Source organism: Bos indicus, chromosome 5 (assembly GCF_029378745.1).
Source record: "Bos indicus isolate NIAB-ARS_2022 breed Sahiwal x Tharparkar chromosome 5, NIAB-ARS_B.indTharparkar_mat_pri_1.0, whole genome shotgun sequence".
NCBI lineage: Eukaryota > Metazoa > Chordata > Mammalia > Artiodactyla > Bovidae > Bos > Bos indicus.
Genome location: NC_091764.1, coordinates 117,668,027 through 117,691,592, shown reverse-complemented (window position 1 = coordinate 117,691,592; position 23,566 = coordinate 117,668,027). Strand labels below are relative to the sequence as shown.

At 58.5% G+C, this 23,566-nt stretch overlaps 1 protein-coding gene across 2 annotated transcripts in view; it reads right to left on the bottom strand.

Annotated features, from left to right (window-relative positions):
- TBC1D22A (TBC1 domain family member 22A) overlaps positions 1-23,566 on the bottom strand; it is a 260,368-nt gene that overhangs the window by 61,663 nt on the left and 175,139 nt on the right. The window contains exons 10-11 of one of the 2 annotated variants that reach the window (XM_019961997.2): positions 17,171-17,246; positions 3,816-3,943 (exon numbers count right to left, since the gene is read on the bottom strand). In XM_019961997.2, the coding sequence (XP_019817556.2) occupies positions 3,816-3,943; positions 17,171-17,246 (204 nt within the window). Of the gene's footprint in view, positions 1-3,815; positions 3,944-16,779; positions 16,982-17,170; positions 17,247-23,566 lie in introns of those variants that run through there. The other variant, XM_070790591.1, reaches the window with a different exon arrangement.

Sequence of the window (23,566 nt, the reverse complement as noted above, 5' to 3'; positions counted from 1 at the left end):
AGCTGAAAACGCAAAGAAACGGAGAGCCGGGAAGAAGAAGCGCGGCAGAGACGCCCTCTTGCCCAGAGTCGGCTACAGACTCACGGCCTTCCCTACCAAAATCCCAGGGCATTTTCACACACGCAGAGAAACAAACCTAGAATCCGTACGGAGCCACAAAAGACCCCAAGCAGCTACAGCAACCTTGAACTGGCCGACACACCAATGCCACTTAGGGAAAAAGGAACACGAGCCAGAGAATGCACTTCCGTCTCCTGTCTTTCAGGAAACCCACAGGCGCTGCCCCCTCCTGGCTGTCCGCTCCCCGGCAGGTCCCCCTGGGGGAGGGCTGCTCCACTCACAGGGAGGGCGGTGTGGCTCCACAGACGCTGGGAGGAGCTGCTCACGTGTCGTCACCTGCACGGCGGGGCTGCAGCCCAGTGCACACCCTGGAGTGTCTAGGGGGTCGGGGACCCCAGTCGCACACGAGGCGCACCCACCCCTGTGATCTGGGAGGAAGTCAAGCAGCTCCGACAAAAAGGTGAATTTTGTCCCCCAAGCCCGCCAGGCTCCTCTGTCCATGGGATTCTCCAGGCAAGGATACTGGAGTGGGTCGCCATTTCCTCCTCCGAGGGATCTTCCCGACCCAGGGATTAAACCTGCATCTCCTGCGTCTCCTGCATTGGCAGGCGGTTCTTTACCACCGAGGCACCAAGGAAGCCCCTCCAGAGAAGGTGCGTGAAGGATAGTAAGGGAGAGCCGCCGCGGAGGCTGGAGCGCAGGCTTGGAGGTGAGGTGGGAGCAAGGCAGAGCGGAGGCTGACACAGCTGTCTGTTGAGCAGGTGGGGTCCCTGGAGTCAGGCGCTCCCTAAATGCGCAGCTCAGCCATTCCCCTGCTGGCACCCAGCCCTCTGTGGCCCAGGCCTGGCCCCCACTGACCTGGGGGCCTGCCCCAGAGCTCGGCCTCACAGTCCGCGTGGCAGCAGGGCGCAGCCATGTGGTCTGGAAACCCCACAACCTCTCAGAGCTGGCAGCCTAGTGCGGCCCCAGCTTGCCAGGGAGGAAGCCCGGGCTTCCTCCACGGTGGGGCTGGGGGGCCCACAGGGAGGGGAGGTGAGCGGCTGGAGCACCCGAGCAAGGCAGAAAGAACCCCGGCTGACTGGACGGTCTCAGCCCCAAAGCTGCACGGCACACGCGCCCAGAACCTTCCGTCTCATCCGAGGTCCTCAGAACCCACACGGAGGGCGGGACGCCTCCTTTCCACCGGCTCCCTCCCACGGCCCAGGCTCATTGGGAGCTGGATGGGCCACTGGGCCACCGCAGCCCCCACGGCAGCTGGCACTCCACCTGTGTGGGCACAGGACACGCTCTGGGAGCAGGCTCGTCTCCCAGCTGGTTGGGCCACTTCTGGGTAGTCTGGGCTGTTTAATTGCCTGTTTCCCTCCCTGTGACTAATGCCCCTCGTTCACGGCTGTGCCACACCGAGTTCATGGCCTGGGACAGAGGAGGTGCCGACATGCATCCCAGGAGGATGCTCAGCTGCCCCGTGAGGGGTTAAGGACTTGTGGAACCGGTAAGGGCCCAGGTAATAAACACCCCGGGTTAGGGGAGGGTAATCGCCCGATTGCCATTGGATGATTACTATGTATTTCCATTGCCAGAAGATGCAATACAATTTCATGGTTACTTGGGCCTGTAAAATAGAAACACCCCCAGTTTTTAAGATATGAAAAGGTTTATGACCAGGGTACTGTCAGTTCAACAACGAGTCCGTGGTACAAATGAGTCAATTCATGATGAAATTTAATTTCAGGAAAATTAACTCAATAAAGATGCCACAATTGCACTTAAAGTTTTAATACCTATTAGGAGTCGTAGCGAAGTGGTGCAGGGCCACGGACTCTGCAGATCCATTTTCGGCTCCTCAAAACGCGACTGACTTAATACCTAATTTATTCGTAATGGGGACAGCACTATAGAAAACTTTGTGCTTAATGAGGGGGGCCAGGATCTCAGCCTCGCCCGTCACCAGTGAAGAGCATTCGCAATTCACGGAACATGAAGCTTTGTTTCCTGCCATGTTGCCGAGACCCGTCTGATAGCACCAGGCTGCCAGCCCCTTTAACAACCCCCCCAAATAAACGCTTTATGTCCCAGTAAACATTAGTGGCTAGAAATTCTGTGGCCACCAAGTGCCTAGAAAAGCAAAACCAAAGAGGGGGATCTGGGTGCCGTCTACTGACCAGTCACGGTTTCTGAAGCCAACACTAAAGATTAGAACATACAGGCTGCAAACAAGAGCCAAGTCAAAACCCAGAGCTTCAGAGCCCAAAAGAGCCCAGGTCCCCCGTCGGGTGTGAAGCACACGGGCAGCGTCACGGGCACAGCTCGGGGCTGCTGTTCTCCGTGTCCTGGGAGAAAGCAGCTTGGCGCACGGGGCTGGCGGAGCAGCAGCCTAAGCTCTCCACCCCAGGCACAAGCGCAGCATCCAGGCCAAGGGCGCGCTTGACGGGGAGGAGGCGGGAGGCCCATCCAGCCTGCTCAGGGCCCCGGGGCCCCCACCCCATCCTCACGGGGTGCCTGCCCTGCAAAGAAGCCTATAGCCTGGGGCCCCCTTTCCCAGCCTGTGCAGGCAGCTCCCCATCTAAGCCCGTGAAGAGCTGACGTCCAGGGCAGAAGAACCTTGCCTCTCGGAGCTAAGAGTGAGACCCAGCTTCTGTGAGGATCCCACCCCGAGTCCACACAAGGGGCCTGCTCGCTGCGAGCGGGGCGGAAAGGCTGTGTGGAAGCCCCAGCACAGCCTCAGCAAACAGCTTCGAGAAAATGGAAAGACGCCAGAATAAGCAATGCCACTCTCCAGGGGACAAAGGTAGTTTGTTCCAGAAAACTCAATCTCCTGAAGAAATGAATTTCATCAAAATCGGTGGAGAGGAGGAAATTTCAGAGTACACCGAATCTGTCAGCGACTTTTTAAACTCTTTATCATAAGTAACTCGAAACACAGACGACAGGTGAGTCCTGAGCAGGAGTGTTTCTGGCAGACGCGGCTGGGGCTCCCCCGGAGTCAGAGCTTCCCCGCCACGCCCACCCCCAAACCCAGACAGTGCTGCTGCACAGCGGGACGGGACCCGGGCACAGATGGAGCCCAGACACAGATGGAGCCCAGACACAGACGGAGCCCGGGCACAGACGGAGCCCGGGCAAAGATGGAGCCCAGGCACAGATGGAACCCAGACACAGACGGAGCCCGGGCACAGATAGAACCCAGACACAGACGGAGCCCGGGCACAGACGGACGACAGAAAGCTCTTCTCCCAGTCTCAGCTGATCAGGTGACAAGAAATGGACTTCCAAAAGACCACGTTTCAGTGGAGACAGACTCTGAAGGCAAAATCAAGTGCAGCAAATAGACCCAGGCAGAGCGTGGCAGGACATGAGGGGTGGAGGACACGAGTGGCCCCTCATGAGGCGGGAGACAGGCCAGCCCCTGCAGGAGGGGAGGACACAGCCGGCCCCCCGTGGGGGCTCACACGGCCAGCACCTGGAGAGGAGGACACAGCCAGCCCCTCGGCGGGAGGACATGGCTGGCCTGGCCCTTGTGGGGACTCACACGGCCAGCACTGGAGAGGAGGGTGCGGCCGGCCCTCGGGGGGAGGACAGGGGGGTCTGGGCCTCGTGGGGGTGCACGAGGCCGACCCTGGCGGGAGACGCCCTGGGGGCACACGCCCCGGGGAGGGGGGAGGCCCTGGGGAGAGACGCCCTGGGGGGAGATGCCCTGGGGAGGAGGGGCCAGCCCTGGGGGCACACGCCCGGGGTGGGGCGGCCGCGGGGCTCACCTGGTAGGTGTCCCACAGCCGCACGGTGCAGCGCAGGGGCAGCTCCCGCGTCAGCAGGTTGTTCATCCAGCGGAAGGTGAACTGCAGGTACCGCACCTCGTGCTGGCCCAGGTGCCGGTGCACTTGCTCTGCGGAGACAAACAGGCCCCGTGGGTCAGCGGAGCCCCGCCGAGCGGCCTCCCCCAGCGCCAGGACGGACAGGGCTCTGCTGCCCCCAGAGCGGCGCCGCCTCCCCGGGGGAGCACAGCGGACGGCAGGGGCAGCAGTGACCCGACCCGACGGGTGCTGAGCGTGCGCCCCACCCCCAGAAGGCGGGCAGGGCCAGCCCCACCCGAAGGGTGCACGCGCGGGTCCCAGAGGGTGGGGCACACGCAGGGACGCGTGGCGGAGCTCACACAGAGCCCATGGCCGTGCAGAGAGAACAGTGGGCGGCAGGGGGCAGGGCCGTGGGCACTCAGGACCCCCACCCCCAGGACAGTCAGGGCTCGCAGGGTTTTAATCATCGGGAAGTCAGGGCCGACTCCCAGGTTTCGGGGGTTGTGGCGCCCTGGGCATTGGTTCACGTCCTCTCCTCCCACACACACAGCAAGGCGGAGGCTCGCCAGCCAAGGAGCCATCGAAGGCCCCCCAGGGTCCCCCTATCCCAGACCTCAGTGCTCACAGAGCAGGACCCCGTCTGAGCCCAGAGACTGGCACGGAGCCAGGCCTGGTGTGTGGCGAGTGCCCGGAACACTTGTGGATGGAGTGGAGCTGGGCCAGAGCCGGACGTGGCTCAGAGGCAGGGGCCGGGCAGTGCCCACGGATGAGCTGCCCGGGACCCCTGGCCAGGCCCCCTTGCCTGCGGGGCCACTGGCCTTGTCAGCTGAAACAAAGGGGACCATTTACCAGCGGGGAGAACAAACAACTCCAGTTAGTGCCTTGGAGGCATGTGAGACTTTTCTAACATAGACGGGTGAGCACACAGATTTGGAAGATTAAACACATACTTCTGAAACATCTGTCACTAAAGGAACCCAACCCAACAGTCAAAACGGGCCTTTCTCTCCTCAGCAGCTCCGCCTGAGTCAGACCCCACCAGACGCCGGGGAGGCTGCCCCGTCTCAGGCTCAGCCAGAGAAGCCCCTCCCAGCCAGGGCACCAGGACCGACAGCCCTCTGGGCAGCTCCTGCCCACAGCGTGCTCGCCTGGGCCCGTGTGAGGGCAGGGAGGGGGCCCGGCCAGGGTGCACGCAGCAGCACAAACTCAGGACTGTCCCTCGCCGCGTCCTGAACGGGCCCCGTGATGCTGGTCGGGCCCACGGACCTGCCCGGTGTCTCCAGGTGCCAGCACCCTGGGCACAGCCTGGGGATCTTCAGAATGAGGCCCACGGCGTCAACTCCACGAGGACGTGGGCAGAGGTTCCTCACAGATCAGCTCTTTCCAGGACGGAACGGGGGCCCCCGTGGCCCCAACACCTGTGACACTGAAGCCACAGAGAAGGAAAGGCCAGCACCCTGCCCTCCAGGAGCTCAGAGGATGGAAAGAAAAACGCAGCTCCGAGCCCCACGTTGTCTATTTCATCTGAAGGGGCCTGCTCTTCTCTTCTGCCTGAAGCAGCCCCGCACTCCCCAGAGGAATGAAGCAGGCAGCCCTGGGACCACCCAGCGGGGACTCGAGCTTCAGCCGCGAGGCTCTGCAGGACCTCGGAGTGGGGTGTCCTTGGGGAGCGCCTGCCTGGCAGCCCGCCCCCCTGGCCCGGCCATCCTGGCTGACTTGGGACCAAAGGGGCAGCCGTGCCAGGATAGCAGCGGGCGCTCCCCGATCACAGGCGTGGCCGCTCCTCACTGAAGACCTACTTTCTTTGAAAACAGTGATGAAGACGGATACAGTGGGCCAGGCCCCGACTCCCCCACCCCCCAAGCCCCCAGCGCACGCAGTGAATGTCCAGGGAGACTGCCTCCTGCTCTGAAGGTGCTGAAAAACGGACGCCTGAGCTCAAGCCGCTACTTCTCATCTATACACATCGGGGCGCCTGCGTACATGCTGGAGTCGTTTCTCCTGTTGAATAAGAAACTGTGAGCAGATGCTCTGTCACCGGTAAAGGTAACTCGGCTGGTGACGACTCTGGACTCGAAACGTCCATGTCACTGGAAACAAGAGGAGCCGTGCAGGCGTGAGCAGGCATGAGCAGGCAGGCGTGACGACCGCCACTGCTCAGGCCCTCCCACGGCGGGCCGGGCGCTCACAGGACGCACCCGCCGCCCACCCCCGCGGGACGCTGCTCCCAGCACCCGACAGGGGGCGCCTGCAGGCCGGGAGGTCTGCCCAGACGGCCCGTCTCCCTCGATAAAAACAAACCAGACACACGCACTGCGTCCCGAGATTCACGCCAAGAGGGAACACGCCACGTGTCCCAGGGACCGGGTACATGTGAATGCACACGGTTCACGCAGGTCCAGACGCTGCTGAGACTCACCTTCCCAGAGAGTGGACCTAACCGCTCACACGCAGAAACCCGACAAAGAAAGCCGCTCACAGGCCTCCCCACCGCCCCCGACCTCCCCACCGTCCACCCAAAAGGCCGAGTGCAGGCTTAACAACATCACGCTTTTGCTGGGCGAGAAGCTGCCGGGTAGGCTTTGATTATGGGCGGGGAACGGGTTTCAATTCTCTAATCAGCTAAAAAGAGAAAGAACAAAAACAAGAGCCGCTGACAGTGAACACGGGCCCCGTTCTGGGCTCCCCCAGCCTCCCCTCCGCTGGGCCGGCTGCACAGAGTGACTGGCCAGAAGACAGCAAGGCCCACGGAGAGGCAGAGCGCAGCCACCCCAGGACCCCCGGCCAAGGACGGGGGCAGGAGGAAGGCACGCCTCGGGCCGGGCCAGCAGCTGCAGGCTCCCAGCCGCACGCAGACCTGCCGCGGCCACCCCCAGGGGCCACCAGGAGGACAGAGGGCCCGCTGGGAGGGGACCGGGGGGCGGGCAGACGGCGAGGCAGCACAGGGCCCAGGACCTGCACCCCCGCTTCCCAGGCACTTGGTGCCCCTGCAACAACACCTCACCAGCCCCATGTAGGGCGGGGAGCAGGCCTGAGTCTGGACCCCTGGCCTGGGGGCTCCCTCAGGAAGATGAGAGCCCTGCCGGATGGGAGGCCAGGACAGAGACCTCCGTTTACAGTGTCGGGAGAGCAGGGCACAGATCCCCGGTTGGCTTCTGGAACGTCCTCCGGGCACGGAGGACTGCACTGCTGCCTGAGCGGTGACAGGGGTGTGACTGCAGGTGGAGCTGGGAGCTCGGACCAGCCGGGGAGCCACCTGCAGGCGGGCTCACCCGGATCACAGCCCAGATCCACCCCAGGGCCACCTCCACAGAAACAGCAGGCGCCTCCTCTGCCTTCTCGAGAGGGCAGATGGTTTACCGGACGGGCGGGAGGACTCTACCCCCCATCCACCCCCGTGAGGCTGCCGCTCCCATCCTGACTTCCCAGGCACGCGGGTTCTTTACGGGGAAGGAGGTAAAGACATTCATTCTCTCCAGCCACTCGTAACCACCAGCAAAATCGGCTTTGGGGAATTATCTCGAGACCAGCTTTGATGGCCCACTCTCAGAACCAAGACGAGTCTTTCTTCTTAAGGTCGAGGGGAATCGCTCTACCACTCTATTTGGAAGTCTCCACTTAAAAGTTAATTAACTGGTCTCGGTTTGGCAATAAACCTGGAGTATCAGCCTTGGGTGGAGGGTCACCAAGATGTCATCATTAAAGAGCAAAGAAGCTAAATTGCCGAGAGGCGCTCGCCTCTCATCACCCACCAGGGTGGTCATCATCGCTTCCCGAGTGAACACACCCCCACCTGAGCAGCCGAAGGTGGTCCCAGCGTGGGCTGCAGAGCTGGGACCAAGGCCGGGGCGCATGTCTCTAGCACCCGCACCCACCCGCCTCACGGCCCCCGAGGGGCAGCCCGCCCCCTCCTTCCTGGGGCTGCCAAGCGGGCTGGGTGGGCAGTGGCCAGGCCATCTGAGGGCCTCCCTCTAAACGGGGAGTCTTTTACGAGCCGGTGTAAGTGCAGGCCTGGAAGAAGAACTCCCGGAGCAACTGTTAACGCTCCATGTCCTCACACCGGACAGAACGCCCTCGCCGGTCAAAGCCAAAGGACGCCGCGCTCTAGGCCTTAAAAGGCCCCTCGAGTCCTGCCGGGGAGTTGAGTGTGGTCCCACCTGCCAGCCTCCAGCCCCAAAGCCCTCCCGGGACCCAGCCAGCCCCAACACGGGAGGAGAGTTGGCTCCTGATTTTAGGAAAATAAATCCCTCTCTACCAGCTCAGGCGGGACATCTAAAAACAAGCTTCAACTGGGAGGAAAACACAAGGGCTGGGGAGGCACGGAGGCCCAGAAAGGACGGAGGAGACGGAGCAGAGATGGGGAAGGAGGGTCCCCAGCTGGCAGTCCAGCCCGGCTCGCCCCAACAACACCCTGGCCGTGGAGACGGCGGGAGGGCCAGCGGGCCTGAGCCCGAGGGCCTGGGACCACAGGGGGAGCCTCTGGGACAGGGCTCCTGCAACAAAGGCGGGCAGGGGGCAGGGGGCAGGGAGTAGAGGGCGGGGGCTGGGGGGCAGAGGGCAGGGGGCAGGGGTCGGGGCAGGGGGCAGGGGGCGGAGGGCAGGGGGCAGGGTTATGGGGATGCTGAGCCACTGACCCTTCACGGCAGGCTGGCCCGGCCCTTCCGCACGGTGGAGCCAAGTCCTCCCAGGCACTCAAGCGGGTATTGCCCCCTCCCTGAGTATCTGGCACCCCTGGGGGTGCCAGGAAATGCATCTGAGTGGTGGTCCCTGGGGTCAAGGCTCTTGCACAGACAGCACACTGCCCCCACAGCAGCACCGGGTCAGTGAGCAGGAGGAGCCAGCCAGTCCAAGAGGCCTCGGGCCCCAGTGTGGAAGGGCCCCCTGGGCCAGTGGTGGGAGGGTCGGGGGCAGGCGGTTCACACTGAGGCAGGACACGTCTCAGGGAGGGTGGGCCCTCACCGAGCAGCCAGGGGTGCCGCCGCCTGCCCTGTACACGCAGCATTGCTCTGTCCTCTACAGACGGCACACTGGCTCAGATCGTGAGCTTCCCCACCCGTCTGACCACCCGTCCTGTGGCCTAACGGGCAAGAGGGCGCGGACGGGAGAGTCTTGGCAAAATAAAGGCCTCCGAGGAAACCTGCGTGGTGCCACGAACGTCCAGACTGGAATAACCAATGGAACTGCTCTAACCCCCCAGCCGATCAGGCTCCCTGTAAACAGACAACTTCATCTTCAAACTGAAGGAAAGCAATGAGGCCCCAGACGCTGGGGGCACCCTCCTGAGCCGGAAGCCCAGCAAACACCCTGCTGGTAATTCAGCGACCGGTACCGAGCTTGCGGGCACGCTGGGCGCCGTGCTGGAGGCAGGGACGTGGGGACGTGGGCACCTGCGGGAAGCCAGGAGGAGGGAAGTCTGCTTTGCCTTCAAGGAAGGCAAGCTCGACCTTCTGTCCTCCTCTGTCCTCACGGGCAGCTGGGGGCAGCAGAAGGCACAAGTGCTGGGGGGCCCGCGAGGAAGGTGGAGGCCTGGCGGGAGGCACCCCCACGGCGCGGCCACAGGCCACCGCTCCCCAGGGAACCTGCGGCAGGGGCGGGGCACACACGACTCCGCGCCAGGACCCTCGGGCCCCCGCGTGGCTGGGAGACGCTGGGCGGGCTCTCCCGTGTTCGGTCCCAGAGCTGGATGCCACACGGAGACCATCCCGTCCATGGGGGACAGAGAGCGGGCAGGGCTCCCGTCGTGGAGAAGGTCACGCGCCGCTTGCCGGAGGTGCTGTGAAACACCGCACAACGCCACAGAGGAAGACGTGAAGGCGGGGCCTCATACGCCGAAGGCGCTGAATGGATGCTGGCCGCCGTCACTATTTTATGATGAGTATTAGCAGCAGCAGCAGCCAAGTTCAGTCAGTGACAGAGGCTGAACTAGAACCCACGGGTTTATACATTACTTATTAGACTACAGGAAACTTACTCGACTTCTTTGATTTTTTTCTTTTTGGACCGACTCAACAGGCATGAGTTTGAGTAAATTCCGGGAGTTGGTGATGGACAGGGAGGCCTGGCGTGCTGCAGTCCGTGGGGTCCCAAAGAGTCAAGACGCGACTGAGCTGAACTGAACTGAATAGATCTTTCTTCCCCAAAATGCAGCCACATAGCCATGTGGGTTTTCGGCTGAAGGCACTTTAGGCCGACTGGACGCCTCCTAGGAGAGTGAGAGCCCACGGCCACCTGCCGTCCGCTGGCCCCAGGCGGGCACAGCACGGAGCCGCTGGAACGATCAGGATGCTGCCGCGGGGACCACGCCCCGGCCTGGGACAGGGAGACGACTGGGGACGGGCGCACGGAGGTGCCGCCGCACCCACACGCCTTCCTGAGCCCGGCGTCCACGCCCATCACTGCGTCCCCAGGGCCCACACCTCCGGTGAGATGTGGCCTCCGTCCCCCGTGCTCAGATCAGCCAGGCCGGGGCCTACTGACGCCAGCAGGGTAGGGGAGCGTGTACTGCTCACTGCCGCCCACTGAACATTTCACAGGCTGGGGTCGCTCCAGCAACTGATTTATCCTCTGCTCTCCGAAGGCTCACCTTGTAGCAGTAATAAAAATATTTTCACTTGGGTGGTAATAAAGCTGAATCTAGTTTACTAGCTGTAACTGAATTCTATCTTGAAAGAATAAGTCAATTTTAACCTTACAATGTAGTCGAGACAGCTTTCAGAGAAATTTCATTAAAATCGCATTTAACCTAAATTTAAAAACACAGGGAAAGGGAAAATGCTCACGCAGATTAAGGCTTTAACACAAGAAGTTAGGACTATTCTCCATTGATGCCTATGGGCTTTTTTTTTCCCCTAAGAGTGAAAGTGTAATTGCTAATAAATGACGGGCAACATCCCCCTTGGAGCCCGCGGTCCGCCAGGCAGTATCAGCCGTGCTAATGGGCACCCTGGGTTGGACTGAGGCGCCTGCCAAGGGAGGCTTCCTGCCAGGTCCCGCACGCTGGGCCGAGTAGATTCCCCAGACTAACCCCCAACCAAGGAGGGCTAGCCCGCCCGCCATTACCTGCCCGCTCTGCAGGTGCTAAGATTAAAATGATGATGACGTAACACGGGTATAGAGCGGGCTGAGGTCACGATGTGCCAGGGGCCGTTGTAAGCATCTCACCTGCACTGACCCTCCCAAGGGACTATACTCACCACCCAAACCCCCCGCCAGGCAGCAGAACAGGAATCTGGACCCTCCAGGTCCCGCCCTGCGCTAAGAGGTGGTCCAGGGCAAGCCAGAGGCGTTCAGCAAGAAGGATTTCCGAGGAGCCCAAGGCAGGCCCCATGTCCATTCCTCCTCTGACCCTTAACCAGCCCGCCGTGTCCGCTCATGGAGCAGCAGCCTGTCAGGACAGAAATTCAGCACCTCCTTTCCCGCTTCCCCCACAGTGTGAGGTCGACCTGTCCCTCGGGTTCCCACCAGCTCACATGCCCCCAGCTTGTGAGTTTCCCAGCTCTTTAGTTCCCAGGACAACAGCCCCAAGGAAAGGGTTTCCAGGGCCTCCCAGGAAGGACAGGTGTCTGCTCCCGCGGGGCACAGGGGCATCTGGGCGGGTGGGCAGCCTTCCGCACACAGGCCTGCACGCCTGCCCCCACCCCAGCCAGCTGCGGCCTCTGCTTCCTGCAGCTCCGGAGCAGGTGAGCACGCTGAGAGCGTCCGAAGTTCAGGCAGATCTTTTGCAGACCAGCCCTGCATGCAGCGCACAAGGTGTGCAGCCAGGGAGGGGAGAGAGGGTCCCATGCCAGCCCAGGTCCCCAGCCCCACCCCCAAGCAGCTCTGGGTTCCGTACGTGCCCAATAATGCACCAAACACACCAAAAATGGTTCATTATTGACCTGAAATTCAAATTGAAGTGAGTGTTCTCTTTATGCTAAGTCTGACAATGCTAAGCCTAGGTAGGATTCCTTCCCGGTTTTTCCTACAGGAAGAGAAAGCAGAGCTTGGAGGGCAGTCCCAGCCTCCCCAGATAGCCTCGGGATGGTGTCGAGCGTGGACAGAGCTCCTTCCGGGCCACAGTCACTGGCCAGCCGGTCCAGACTGGCCCACTGATGACACGGTCTTTTCCCCCCAGCCACTGGGGCCTCAGCTTTATGGTCCCTCCAGAGCTGAGAGCAGAGCCCCGAAGATCGCGGCCTGCAAAGGAGTCACGGGCCTTTGGGGATGGGAGTGCCTGCCTCCTCCCACCCCCTCCCCAGGCTGCCCAGGACAGACACTGTGCCCGTGGGCTCCCCGACCAGAAACCACCCCCAGGTGCCCCTCTCTGTGCCCATTTCATTCCCCACGGGACAACTCGCTCATCTGTGAAGCAATTCTTTAAGATCTGATTTTCAGTCTTCTGAAAAAAAGCCCAGCATGGCCATAACCAGATTTACACATCTGCTGAGGCCATCTTCAGATATTTCTTTTTAATACTGAAATAGGATCTCATGGTTTTTTCATCAAAAGATATGGCAAATGTTCCGCTTACATTATCTTGTGTCACAAAACAGGCGTGAGCTCAGAATACAAAGTGGGGGCTGCCCCATGGGGGGCCCTGGCCCCAGGATCCAGCCACAAGGTTCTGACTGCAGCCTCTCCACAAGCAAGGCCAGGGGCTGACCCTGGGGCCCCTAGGAACCAGCAACCTCAAAGGTTAACATCGGATGTGACAGACATAATCATAAATCGCAAGGCGTGTCACTCAGATACACTGCAAACCGTGGCATTTCACGTTCAGTGTGCGTAAACACGCCGGGTGCAACATGGAGTTAAAATTCAGCTCTAGAGCTTTGTATGTTAAAATCCTATCAGCCCGCCGGCGTGTTAACGTATGTTTACTATTGAAGCAGTAAATTACCAAATGATTGGTGTGAACTGTTAATTTTACGCACAAGCATCACTCCCTAAGTAGGGAGCAGACTGACGTTAGCAGAGATGCTGAGGGCACGCGCGCCCGCCTCCGCCCCGCTCTCTCCATCGCGCCCCTCTCCTGGCAACAAACCCCGCCCGGCCCGGGCACGTGGGCATGTCCCTGTCCTCCCGACTTTCCACTTTCGCCGCAGCCTGTGACTCGGTTTGGCCGATGAAATGCAGTTGAGCGCTGGGGACTGCTTTCTTTTGAAGCATTAGGAGTCCATGAACAACCCCCCAAGTTTTTCCCTGCGTCACAGGAACCAGGACAGCAAACTCCTGAAGGCAGCTCCTCTACCAGCCTGAGCTCCCAGGAGAAGAGGGCACGGACCAGAGCCCCGGCCAGGTCACAGACGACGTGCCCTGTGGTGGGGAGCTCACAGGGAGACGCATAGGCTGTCTGTGGGGGTCAAATGCGCTTCCCTGGTAGCTCAGCTGGTAAAGAATCTGCCTGCAATGCAGGAGATCCTGGGTTGATTCCTGGGTTGGGAAGATTCCCTGGAGAAGGGATAGGCTACCTACTACTCCAGTATTCATGGGCTTCCCTGGTGGCTAAGACAGTAACGAATCCGCCTGCAACACGGGAGATCCAGGTTCGATCCCTAGGTTAAGAAAGGCATGGCAACCCACTCCAGTGTTCTTGCCTGGAAAATCCCATGGACAGAGGAGCCTGGTGGGCTACAGTCCATGGGGTCGCAGAGTAGGACACGACTGAGCACACACACAGACGTAGGCAGGGTCAGAGTCCGGTCTGTTCCACCAGCAACAGGGGTATCTGGCTTCCACCCAATGCAGACTTTTACCCTAAGCTGCCCACACTCCCACTCTTTCTCCCACAGACGTTTTGCACTGACCACCTGACTCACCCCAGACTGGATGGGGTGCCTTCCAGGAGGTCTGAAGACCACAGTGACCGTGTCCCTGGTTAAGCTGCGAAGGGAGGTCTGTGTGCTTGGTTTGTGGCCCTTCCCGATTACACAGTTTCTTAGAAACAGTGAGAAAAAACAACTCAGATTTAGGTGGCCTCTTGGACTTTCAAATTCATTCTGGATATGAATATTTTTTGCTGGATGTAGACCTACCCACTCCAGTATTCTAGAGAATTCCATGGGCAGAGGTGTCTGATGGGCTACAGCCCATGGGGTGGCAAAGAGTCAGACACGACTGAGCAACTAAGACTCACTTTCCCGACTCTAGGGTGACAACTATATCCTCCCAGTGCGTGGAAGACGTCTGCTTGTGCCTCTGTTGAGAGGTGAGTTCTCATACAGCCATTCTCAGGAAATAATCCTTTACTCTAGCTGCTTTAACAATTAGTCTTCAAATAAATTTTACTATTGTGTGTTTATATAGTTTTCTCTTTATTCTCCTGGAAATTCAGTGGGCTCTTCAATCGGTGAATTGGCTTATTTCAGTAGTTTGGGAAAATAAATCATTATCTCCTCAAATTCTGACTCTCTCTCCTCTCTATGACTCTAAATAAATGAATAAATAGAGGCTCTCTAGACATACCCTTGATATCTTTTATTTTCTATATTATCCATATTCTTATTGCTCCACGCTTTATTTTGGCTATTTTCTTCCAACCCATCTTCCCTTTCACTAACTTTCTCTATAGCCATGTCTAATTTGTTAAATCTGTACCCTGACTTTTTAATTTGGTTATCGTATTTTTCGTCTCTCATGTAAAATCATACAGTTTCTCATTAGCTGGGCAAATATTTTCAAGACTCGCTATTTTATATTTCTTCACACACGGTAAAGAGAACAGTTTCACGGCCTATGCCTAAGAATTACAGAAACTTGTCATCTTGTGGGCCTTGTCATCTGTTGCTTCTCTTTCTTCTCACTTAACAGGTCTTGAACATATACTTAGCTTTGACTATATGTACATCATTGTACATGGAAAATAATAAAAAAGAGAAACAAAGCTAGAACTCTCTGGTTCTAACATCCTCACAGAAGAGGGCCAGGAAATTTTTGTCTCCTTGTTAGCAGTTCAATGCTTTTAAGAAATCTGTTTTCTTTTTACCTTCTTTCTTTGCTTTTTTTCTCTCTTTCCTTCTACCCCTCACCCAATTTGTTTGTTGGCTTCAAAAAATAATCTTATGCATTGTTTTGGTCTCCTGGAGTTGCCCACCCCGTTGCCACTAGACGTGGAAGGCCCCTGGCCTCACCTTCCACAGCCCCAGCCAAGTGGCTCAAGGCTCCATCTCTCATTCTGTGGGAAGTTCTAAAACTCCCGCTCAGAGATCACAGGTGACTCCCCTGCGTTCCTCAGTAGCCAGCCTCCCTCTCTTGAGCCGATTACCACCCCCCAGGCAGTCTCTCAGGCCACTGCCCCTCACCCTTCCACCTGGCCTCCTTACAGACAAAACCCTCTCTCTTCAGTCATGCCAGCTTTCTGTCTATGGAGCAGACTGCTTCTAAAGATCTGGGGGTAACAGAGACTAGGGTAAAGCACGACTCAAAACAGAAAACTGCTTGAGAGTGCTTTCCAGAAATTCTTTAGCCAGTCGTCACAGCGAGAAAATGAGACAGTGACCCTGGCCTTCCGGCCCCTTCTGCAGCTCTCCCTCCATCCGCACTGCCCCTGCACAGTCCAGGCCCCCAGAGTCGTCCTTCAGGAGGACAGTGAGCGAAGGGGGCCTGGGACGCCTCTCCCAGGGGCTGCTGGTGAGAGCCAAACCCTCCCAGTTCCGACACTTTCTGCCTGAAAGGCCCAGCAACTCTTCTTCTGAGGCTGTCACAGAGATTCTTTCGGGTCTGGCTGGAAGAACAGTTACGGACAGGTTACCCAGCTTAACCTGCTACCAAACAGAGCCCCTCCTCTGTCGTGAAGCACCGATCATTTAAACAGAACCACCACAGGGTGAAAACGCCCTTCTCAGAAGCCACGGGAAAATAAGAACGGGGTTTACTAAAAGCCCAGGCCTGGCTGGGGTTCCCTCTTTTAAACAACCACCCAGCGAATCTCAGATGTGCTGCTTCTGAACCACAGCACCAGGGAAAATCGATTCAAGCATTTCCCAAACTGCAGCCCTGGAACAAATGAGCACTAACCACACGTTTCTAACCTCCACAGAAATGCGAAATCCACCTTCTCGGAGAACCAGGAGAGGAGCCACTGAGTGTACTTCAAAGATCCAAATGAGGCTGGGGGTGCGCAGAGAGGTGGGGGGAGGTGTGAAGCTGCCGGCAGGGAAGAAAACCCACAGCATCCGACAAAGATGCCCCCGCGAGGTGAAGAACAAACGTACGTAAATGCAGTTACATAGGCAAAAAAACCGTGCTGTGAATAGGTGGCTGCCACCCAGCTAAATATATTGAATCAGATAAAGTATTATTGGAAGAACCGTGCAGAACTTCATAATATGGAAATTAGGTAATAACCATTAGACACAGCTGAAAATCAGATTCAATCAAGGGACAGAATGGAGTTGATAATTTGTATGACTCTGTTTTATAATGTCATTCGACTGTTTCCCAAAAAAAGAGCCTTTGTTGGGAAGATGGGGACGGATACGCTGTCTACTCCTGAGGGCACAGCAAGGGCAAAAGGGACGTCCACACCCTTGAAAGGCGGCCCTGGAACAACGGTGGCTTGTCTCCGCTTTGAGCAGAGTACGACATCTCTGCAGATTCAGTGAGGTCACCCGTCGAGGTCACGTGGGGCTCGGGGTCACAGAGCCTGCCTCCCCGGCACAGCGCCGCTGACCACCTGGTGTCACAGGCCCACACCCGGTTCTGCGTGGTATCACTCCGTTAACACTCTGCTCATTAATTTAACAGACGCTCAGGAGGGTACACTTGGAATGGGCCAGCATCATCTTTCAACGTTCACTTAATTAAACCCTGCTATTGCAACGTAACAGTCAGCACATCACAGGGGGAATTACTTAAAGGACGAAGGTAGAAAGTATTTCAAAGCCCCCACTTACACATGAAAGCGTAATCGAAAACGGCCGGCACACACTATGATTTTTCTGTAATATCAAAGATGTTATTTTTCCGACTCGGTAATTAATTGGATTCCGTGGAGAAATTACGCCGGCATCCTTGATACCAAAATGACATGCAGAGGCAGGAACGCTGGGCCAGAGGCCGGCCATAAACAACCAGGCTGCGGCCGGATGATGACAAGCGCCGGCCTTAATAAGAGTGAGGGCTGCCTGCTTCGAGGACGCGCTCGTTACTTCCTGCGAAGGGATGGAGCTGAACTGATTATATCGCCTTCGTAAAAGGAACGGGAGTGGCTCCAGCCCCAGCAACTCCTGGGCGGCCCCAAAGAAGGTGCAGCAGGGGTGGGGGTCCCGGGATAACTGGGTGAGCCTTCCACCCCCACCCCCAGCCCCCCAGGAAGAGGGGCGCCCAGGACGCCAGCTTACCATCAATGCGGCTCACCAGCTCTTCCAACATCTTCACTTTCATCTGAATCCCGGGTTGGGCGAACGTGTAGTTGTCCTGAGGGGAAAATAACAGGGAGTTTCATAGGCGTGGGGGATAAAACCGGCTTTCCAAAGGGGAACAGGCAGTGGGGACGAAGGCGGACAGTTCGACAAGAGGACGAATTCACAAAGTGAGCAACGCACAGAGCAGGAGGCTGCGTCACACCACCCGCGCGCAGGTGAGCCGGAGGCGAGCTCGGAAGCCTCCCCACGTCACGATGGGAACCCAGGACCTGCCCGGCGCTACCGGCGTCAGGCACTACTGCCGTCAGGCACTACTGCCGTCAGGCCTCCCATCCGAGGGCTGAGGACACGGTCACGGTGTGAGCACGATGGACCAGGGGGCTTCAGTCTCAGGCACTCAGGTGAAGAGTTCCATAAACTAAGACAGGAAAACCAGCGCGGCCAGTGGGCAGTGGGGGAGGGGTCTCCAGTCGGGCCGACCTGGAGTGGGAGCCCGGCTCCACGCCTTAGGTGCTGTGTGACCTTAGCAAGGAGCAGCTCCTCTCCGGCTGCAGCTGCACCATCTGTGACGTGAGAGTGAGCCCTGCCCGCGGGACTGCTCTGAGGCTTCAAGGAGGCAGTGGCACGTGCCAAGGCTTCAGGAACAGAAGGCCCAGTGCCCCCACTGCCACGACCGGAGCGCATGTCAGCGGGGCTGGAGGGTGGCACCTAGCACGTCCTGCCCGGGGCACCCCACAGGCTAGCGCTCAGGAGCCTCAGCTCAGGCTCAGGGACCGTCTCAGGGCGAGGCTTTCAACTGCACTCCTGCAGTGACAGACTTGCTCTCGGTGGTTGCGGGAGGTGGGGTAGTGAGCCCACCAAATCCCCAGGGCCTGGTTCCCAGCAAGGTGGGGGTGCGGGTGGTGAAGGCTGCTAATCAACCAACCAGCCCACCCAGGTGGGCCCGGTGTGGCCAGGCCCTCGGACATGGCAGCAGGAGAGTCAGCATCAGAGCAGTGAGGACACTGGTCCCCACTTGGAGGACGGACGTAGGGGCCAGCAGACCAGCAAAGCAGGCTGGATAGAGGCCAGGGAGCAGCTCGTCCCTGGAGGCCCACGAAGGACATGGCCTGGCCCACACCTTGATGCACAACTTGCCCCGCCCCGGCCCCAGGCCCCGGCCGCAGGCCCTGACCCCTGTCCGCATTCTGACCTCCAGGACTTGCTGTTGTCATTCAAGCACTAAATGGCTTCCAACTCTTTGTGACCCCGTGGACTGCAGCATACCAGGCTCCTCCGTCCTTCACCATCACCCAGACTGTGCTCAAACCCATGTCCACTGAGTCGGTGATGCCATCCAACCGTCTCATCCTCTGCTGCCCCTTCTCCTCCTGCCCCCAATCTTTCCCTGCATCAGGGTCTTTTCCAATAAGTCAGCTCTTCGTATCATGTGGCCGAAGCACTGGAGCTTCAGCTTCAGCATCAGTCCTTCCAATGAACACCCAGGACTGATTTCCTTTAGGATGGACTGGTTTCATCTCCTTGCTGTCCAAGGCACTCTCGAGAGTCTTCTCCAACACTATAATTCGAAAGCATCAGCTCTTCGGTGCTCAGCCTTCTTCATGGTCCAACTCTCACGTCCGTACATGACTACTGTACACGACCTCCACGACTGTGAAATGACAAATCCGTGTGGTTTCAAGCACAAGGCGCTGCGCCTGTGGGTCCTTGAATGTGAGTGAGTGAGTGGGGCCTGCTGGTTCAGGCAGGTGTGCACTGGGCTGGTGCTGGGAGAGGACAGCTTGTCCTCAGGGAGACGTGGGTGGAAGGGGACGGGGGCGTGGGAACAGCACCCCTGCACCCCCTGCCCCGGGATCTGTGGTGGGGGCGGCTCCAGGAGACGTAGCCAGGAGAGGACGACCTTCACGCCGGCAGTGACGCTTGAGGCTGAGCAGCCAGATGTGGCACTCAGGGGCTCCTGCACTGTCAGCACTCTCTGGGCTTAATGTGCGTGTGCACACAAGCACGTGCACACACACACAGGCACACACACACACACAGGCACACACACACACGGCCACACAGTCATACACATGCACACACACACACACAAGCAGGTGCACACACACACAGGCACACACACACACGGCCACACAGTCATACACATGCACACACGTACACACAGCATGTGCACACACAGGCACACACACACGCACATGCACACAGACAAGCATAAGTACTCACACATGGGCACATACACACTCCTACACATGTGCAGACACACCAACATATATACACACATGGGCACACACACATACACACAAACACTCATACACACGCACACACGCACACATGCACAAACATGGGTGCACACACACACACACTCATACACACAAGCATGTGTACACACATGGGCACACACACACACATGAATACACAAGCATGTGTAAACACACATGGGCACACACACACACACACAAGCACGTGCACACACACACAGGCACACACACACACAAGCATGTGTACACACACACACACAAGCACGTGCACACACACACAGGCACACACACACACAAGCATGTGTACACACACACGTGCACACACACACACGGCCACACAGTCATACACATGCACACACGTACACACAAGCACGTGCACACACACACACAGGCACACAGTCATACACATGCACACACGTACACACAAGCATGTGCACACACACGCACACGCACACAGACAAGCATGAGTACTCACACAGGGGCACACACACACACACACACTCATACACACAAGCATGTGTACACACATGGGCACACACACATTTACACACATGAATACACAAGCATGTGTAAACACACACGGGCACAAACACACACATACACACACAAGCATGTGCACACACGGCACACACACACTCATATGCGCAGACAAGCATGAGTACTCACACACAGGCACATACACACACAAACACACTCCTACACATGTGCAAACATAAGCGTGTGTACACACATGGGCACACACACATACACACTCATATGCACACACACGCACACAAGTATGTGTACACACATAGGCACACAGTCACACAGAGGCACACACACACATGCACAAACATGGGCACAAACACATACACATGCACACACTCATACGTGCAGACACACAAGCATGTGTAAACACACACGGGCACAAACACACATACACACACACATCCTTCCTGACGAGAGCAGGAGCTGCGGCCGCTACGAGACGAAACTAAAAATGCCTACAAGGCAACCACAATCTTTTCCCCACAGAAATGGAAAACGAGCAGACTCAGACCTAACTTCTACTGCGGTTTCTCCCGCGTGGATTTCAAGTGACAGGCCCTGGATCCCAGGCTGTCACGTCTCCACGAGGACAACTCCAGCGGGAGGCACCAAGGTCCCGCGTGCGCTCTGCTTGGCTCCACGCGGCGGGAGGCGCTCCCGGGGCGGCTGCCCCACAGGCCTGGAAGCACATGCTTTGTAGACAAGCTGGTGGGTCTCGCTACACTGAAGTCTGGGGAAGGGAGGGCTGTCACAGACCGGTGCTGAGTGGACAGGAGCACCGGGCCCTGAAAGGCCTGCGCGCGTCCCAGGGAGACCCTCAGCCGCCCCTCTGGCAGAGACAGGCAGCGGCACGCAGCCCGAGCTGTCATGTGGCTGAACATTCACGGGCAGAGGAATTCTGGTTTTGGACTTGAACTTGCAGGGTTAGCCCTTAAAGACTTGATTTCTCTCCGGAACTTCAGTGACAGAGATTTACACTTGAATTCGGGACACGCTGGGTAGCTGGAAGCTTCCACGCTGTCGTCTCACCTCACGGCAGCATCTCCGATGAGCCGGGGGAAGCAGTCAGGCTGGAAGTATTTAAGGATGAGAAATAACCTACGAGCGGTTCTGCAGCCTCAGGCAGAGGCCTTGCAGACTACTGCATTACTGCTCAGGTCTGACATGCCCCAAAGCCATGGGAACCAGGCTCGGACGCCCCCTCCCCGCGGACCCAGGAGAATACTCAGAGGAGCGGGGTTTCCACTGAGGGCTGGCATGTTCCTAGGGGTGGTGGGCTCCAAGGGGGCACCACGTCCCTGGCTCAGCAGGAACCTAATGGTTATGCAGAAAGCCAGCTGCAGGAACCAGGGGCAGCAGCCCTCAAACCTGGGCTGGGCTTCCAGGCGGAGGGAATCCAGCCGGTGCCCCCCTGCCCGTTCTCCATCCCCAGAAACACTGGCCCCAAAAAGGCGACTGACCACCCGCGACTCCGAGAGTCAAGACCGCCAGCAGGCCCAGCCCTCCGCCCAGCTCTCGGAACTGGCCGCTCCCCCAGCAAGGCCGCTCCCCTGCACGGCTCTGCCGCACACAGGGGGCCCTGCGGGGGCCCAAGGCCAGCTCCGACACGGAGGGTCAGCCTGAATGACCCCCACATTCAGTGCACCAGTTTATTTGGCTCTCACACTAAGATAGGACTTCAAGCTTCTCATTTAGAAGAAATAAAAATTATTCTTTGGTCTCCATCTGCCACTATTTCGTTTTATTTCTCAATTTGTTCAAAACCCAGGGAGGGGAGATGAGTTCTCTTGAAAATCCAAATAGTAAGAAAAGAATGACACCTCAGAGTCTTAAAAAAAGAAAAACACCTGCGTCACGAAGGTCCCGAGAAGGCTGGCAGATGAGGCCTCGGGGTCTGGGCTTAGGCAGGGGGTGGGCGCGGGGGCAGAGAAGACCCACCGCAGGTCGGGCACAGTGGGTCAGCCGAGGGGTCCAAGCTGAGGACCGTGCCCTCGGCAGCCAGGAAGCCTCTGAAGGACACACCATGGACATTCCAGGGCCGGAGGCGGAGCCAGAGGGCATGAGGTGCCCGCAGCAGCCTCCCAGGAGGGGCACCCGGCCCCGAGGCCGCCCAGCAGGCTCCTCCAGCCTCTGACAAGACCTCGGGTCCTTCTGGATGAAGGGGGAGCACCGCCCCCAGCATCCCATCCACACCCCCGCCCTCGCCCGCACACATGCCCAGCACAGAACGTATCTGCTGAGAAACAGGAAGTATCTGCAGGCAAAATAGGAAGCAAGTGAGAATACTCTGTATTTATACGAATATTCACAGTAATAATATGGATAACACTCCATGAAAAGCAAACAGGCACACCTCTGCAAGCCGAGATTTGATTCTGGGTCTTTAAAGAATGATAGAAGAATATAGAAAACTTATTGCTCAGAGGGAGGGAAGGAAGGAGGGTCTGAAGAAATATAATGACCTTCTGGGAAGTGTTTTTACAGAAGGTAGAGTCCGAATCAGCAGGAAAAAAAAAAATCCTAGCACGCACACTGGGCTTGCCTCACACTTCGGCAGTAACCAACAGCATTTCTGTGCTCTTCAGAGGAAAGGAGGACTAAATCCTCCTGAAGGAGCATCTTGGACAAGAGCGGGAAGGCTCACTCATGTTGGCTGAGGGGGAGGACCCAGCACTCGGAGGACAGAGACCCCTCACCCCTGGTACAAGGGGCTGTGCCGGACCAGAGATGCGGGCCCTCAGCGCGTCCCACAGCCCTTCCCGGCCAGTCTCTCTGCGGGAAAGCGCCCTTCCAAGGGGAAAGCAAGCCCGCCCGTCTCACACACCCTGGACCTGCGTCCGAACACCTCAAGACACCAGGCCCCGTTTCGGGTCCCCTGTGAGCCAGTGAGCGCAGCGACGGCATCGATCAACCCAAGACCGGCCCAGGGCGGGCGGGCGCTCCTCGCTGGGTGCGGCACACCTGCTCGAGGGCCTCCTGTGAGCCAGTGAGCGCAGCGAAGGCATCGATCCACCCAAGACCGGCCCAGGGCGGACGGGCGCTCCTCCCTGAGTGTGACACACCCGCCCGAGGGCCTCCTGCAGGGCTCAGAGAAGTAGGGCTGAGGCTGCCGTCCTGAGACTGGCCCGTGTGCACGGTCGGCGCTCGCCGGGGGGTGCCTGGGACCAGGATTTCGGGAGCCCCCACCTGTCCTGCGCCAGGGAGAACGGCTCGCCGCGCCGCGGAGCACCGTCTTCGTGCTGCACGCCGGTTCTCCTGCTGCTCCGTGCCAGCAGCGGTGCCGGCGGCAGCAGCTCCCAGTCAGGCCGCAGGCGTGGCTTCGTCGTCGTCGTGTTCTCATTTTGGCCGTGCTGGGTCTTGCAGCACACGGGCTTGGTTGCCCAGGGCACGTGAGGTCCTGCTTCCCCAACCAGGGACCGACCTGCGTCCCCCGCCCTGGAGGGAACCCCAGGGACGTCCCGGGTGTGGCGTTTCTCACAAGCTCCTGGGAGACGGGGCCAACTCGTGGCTCGGGAGTTAAGCATCTCCAGTGACTCCCCAGGGACAGGACTCCTGGCAGCTCGCACCTGGGTCCCTCTGGCCTTTT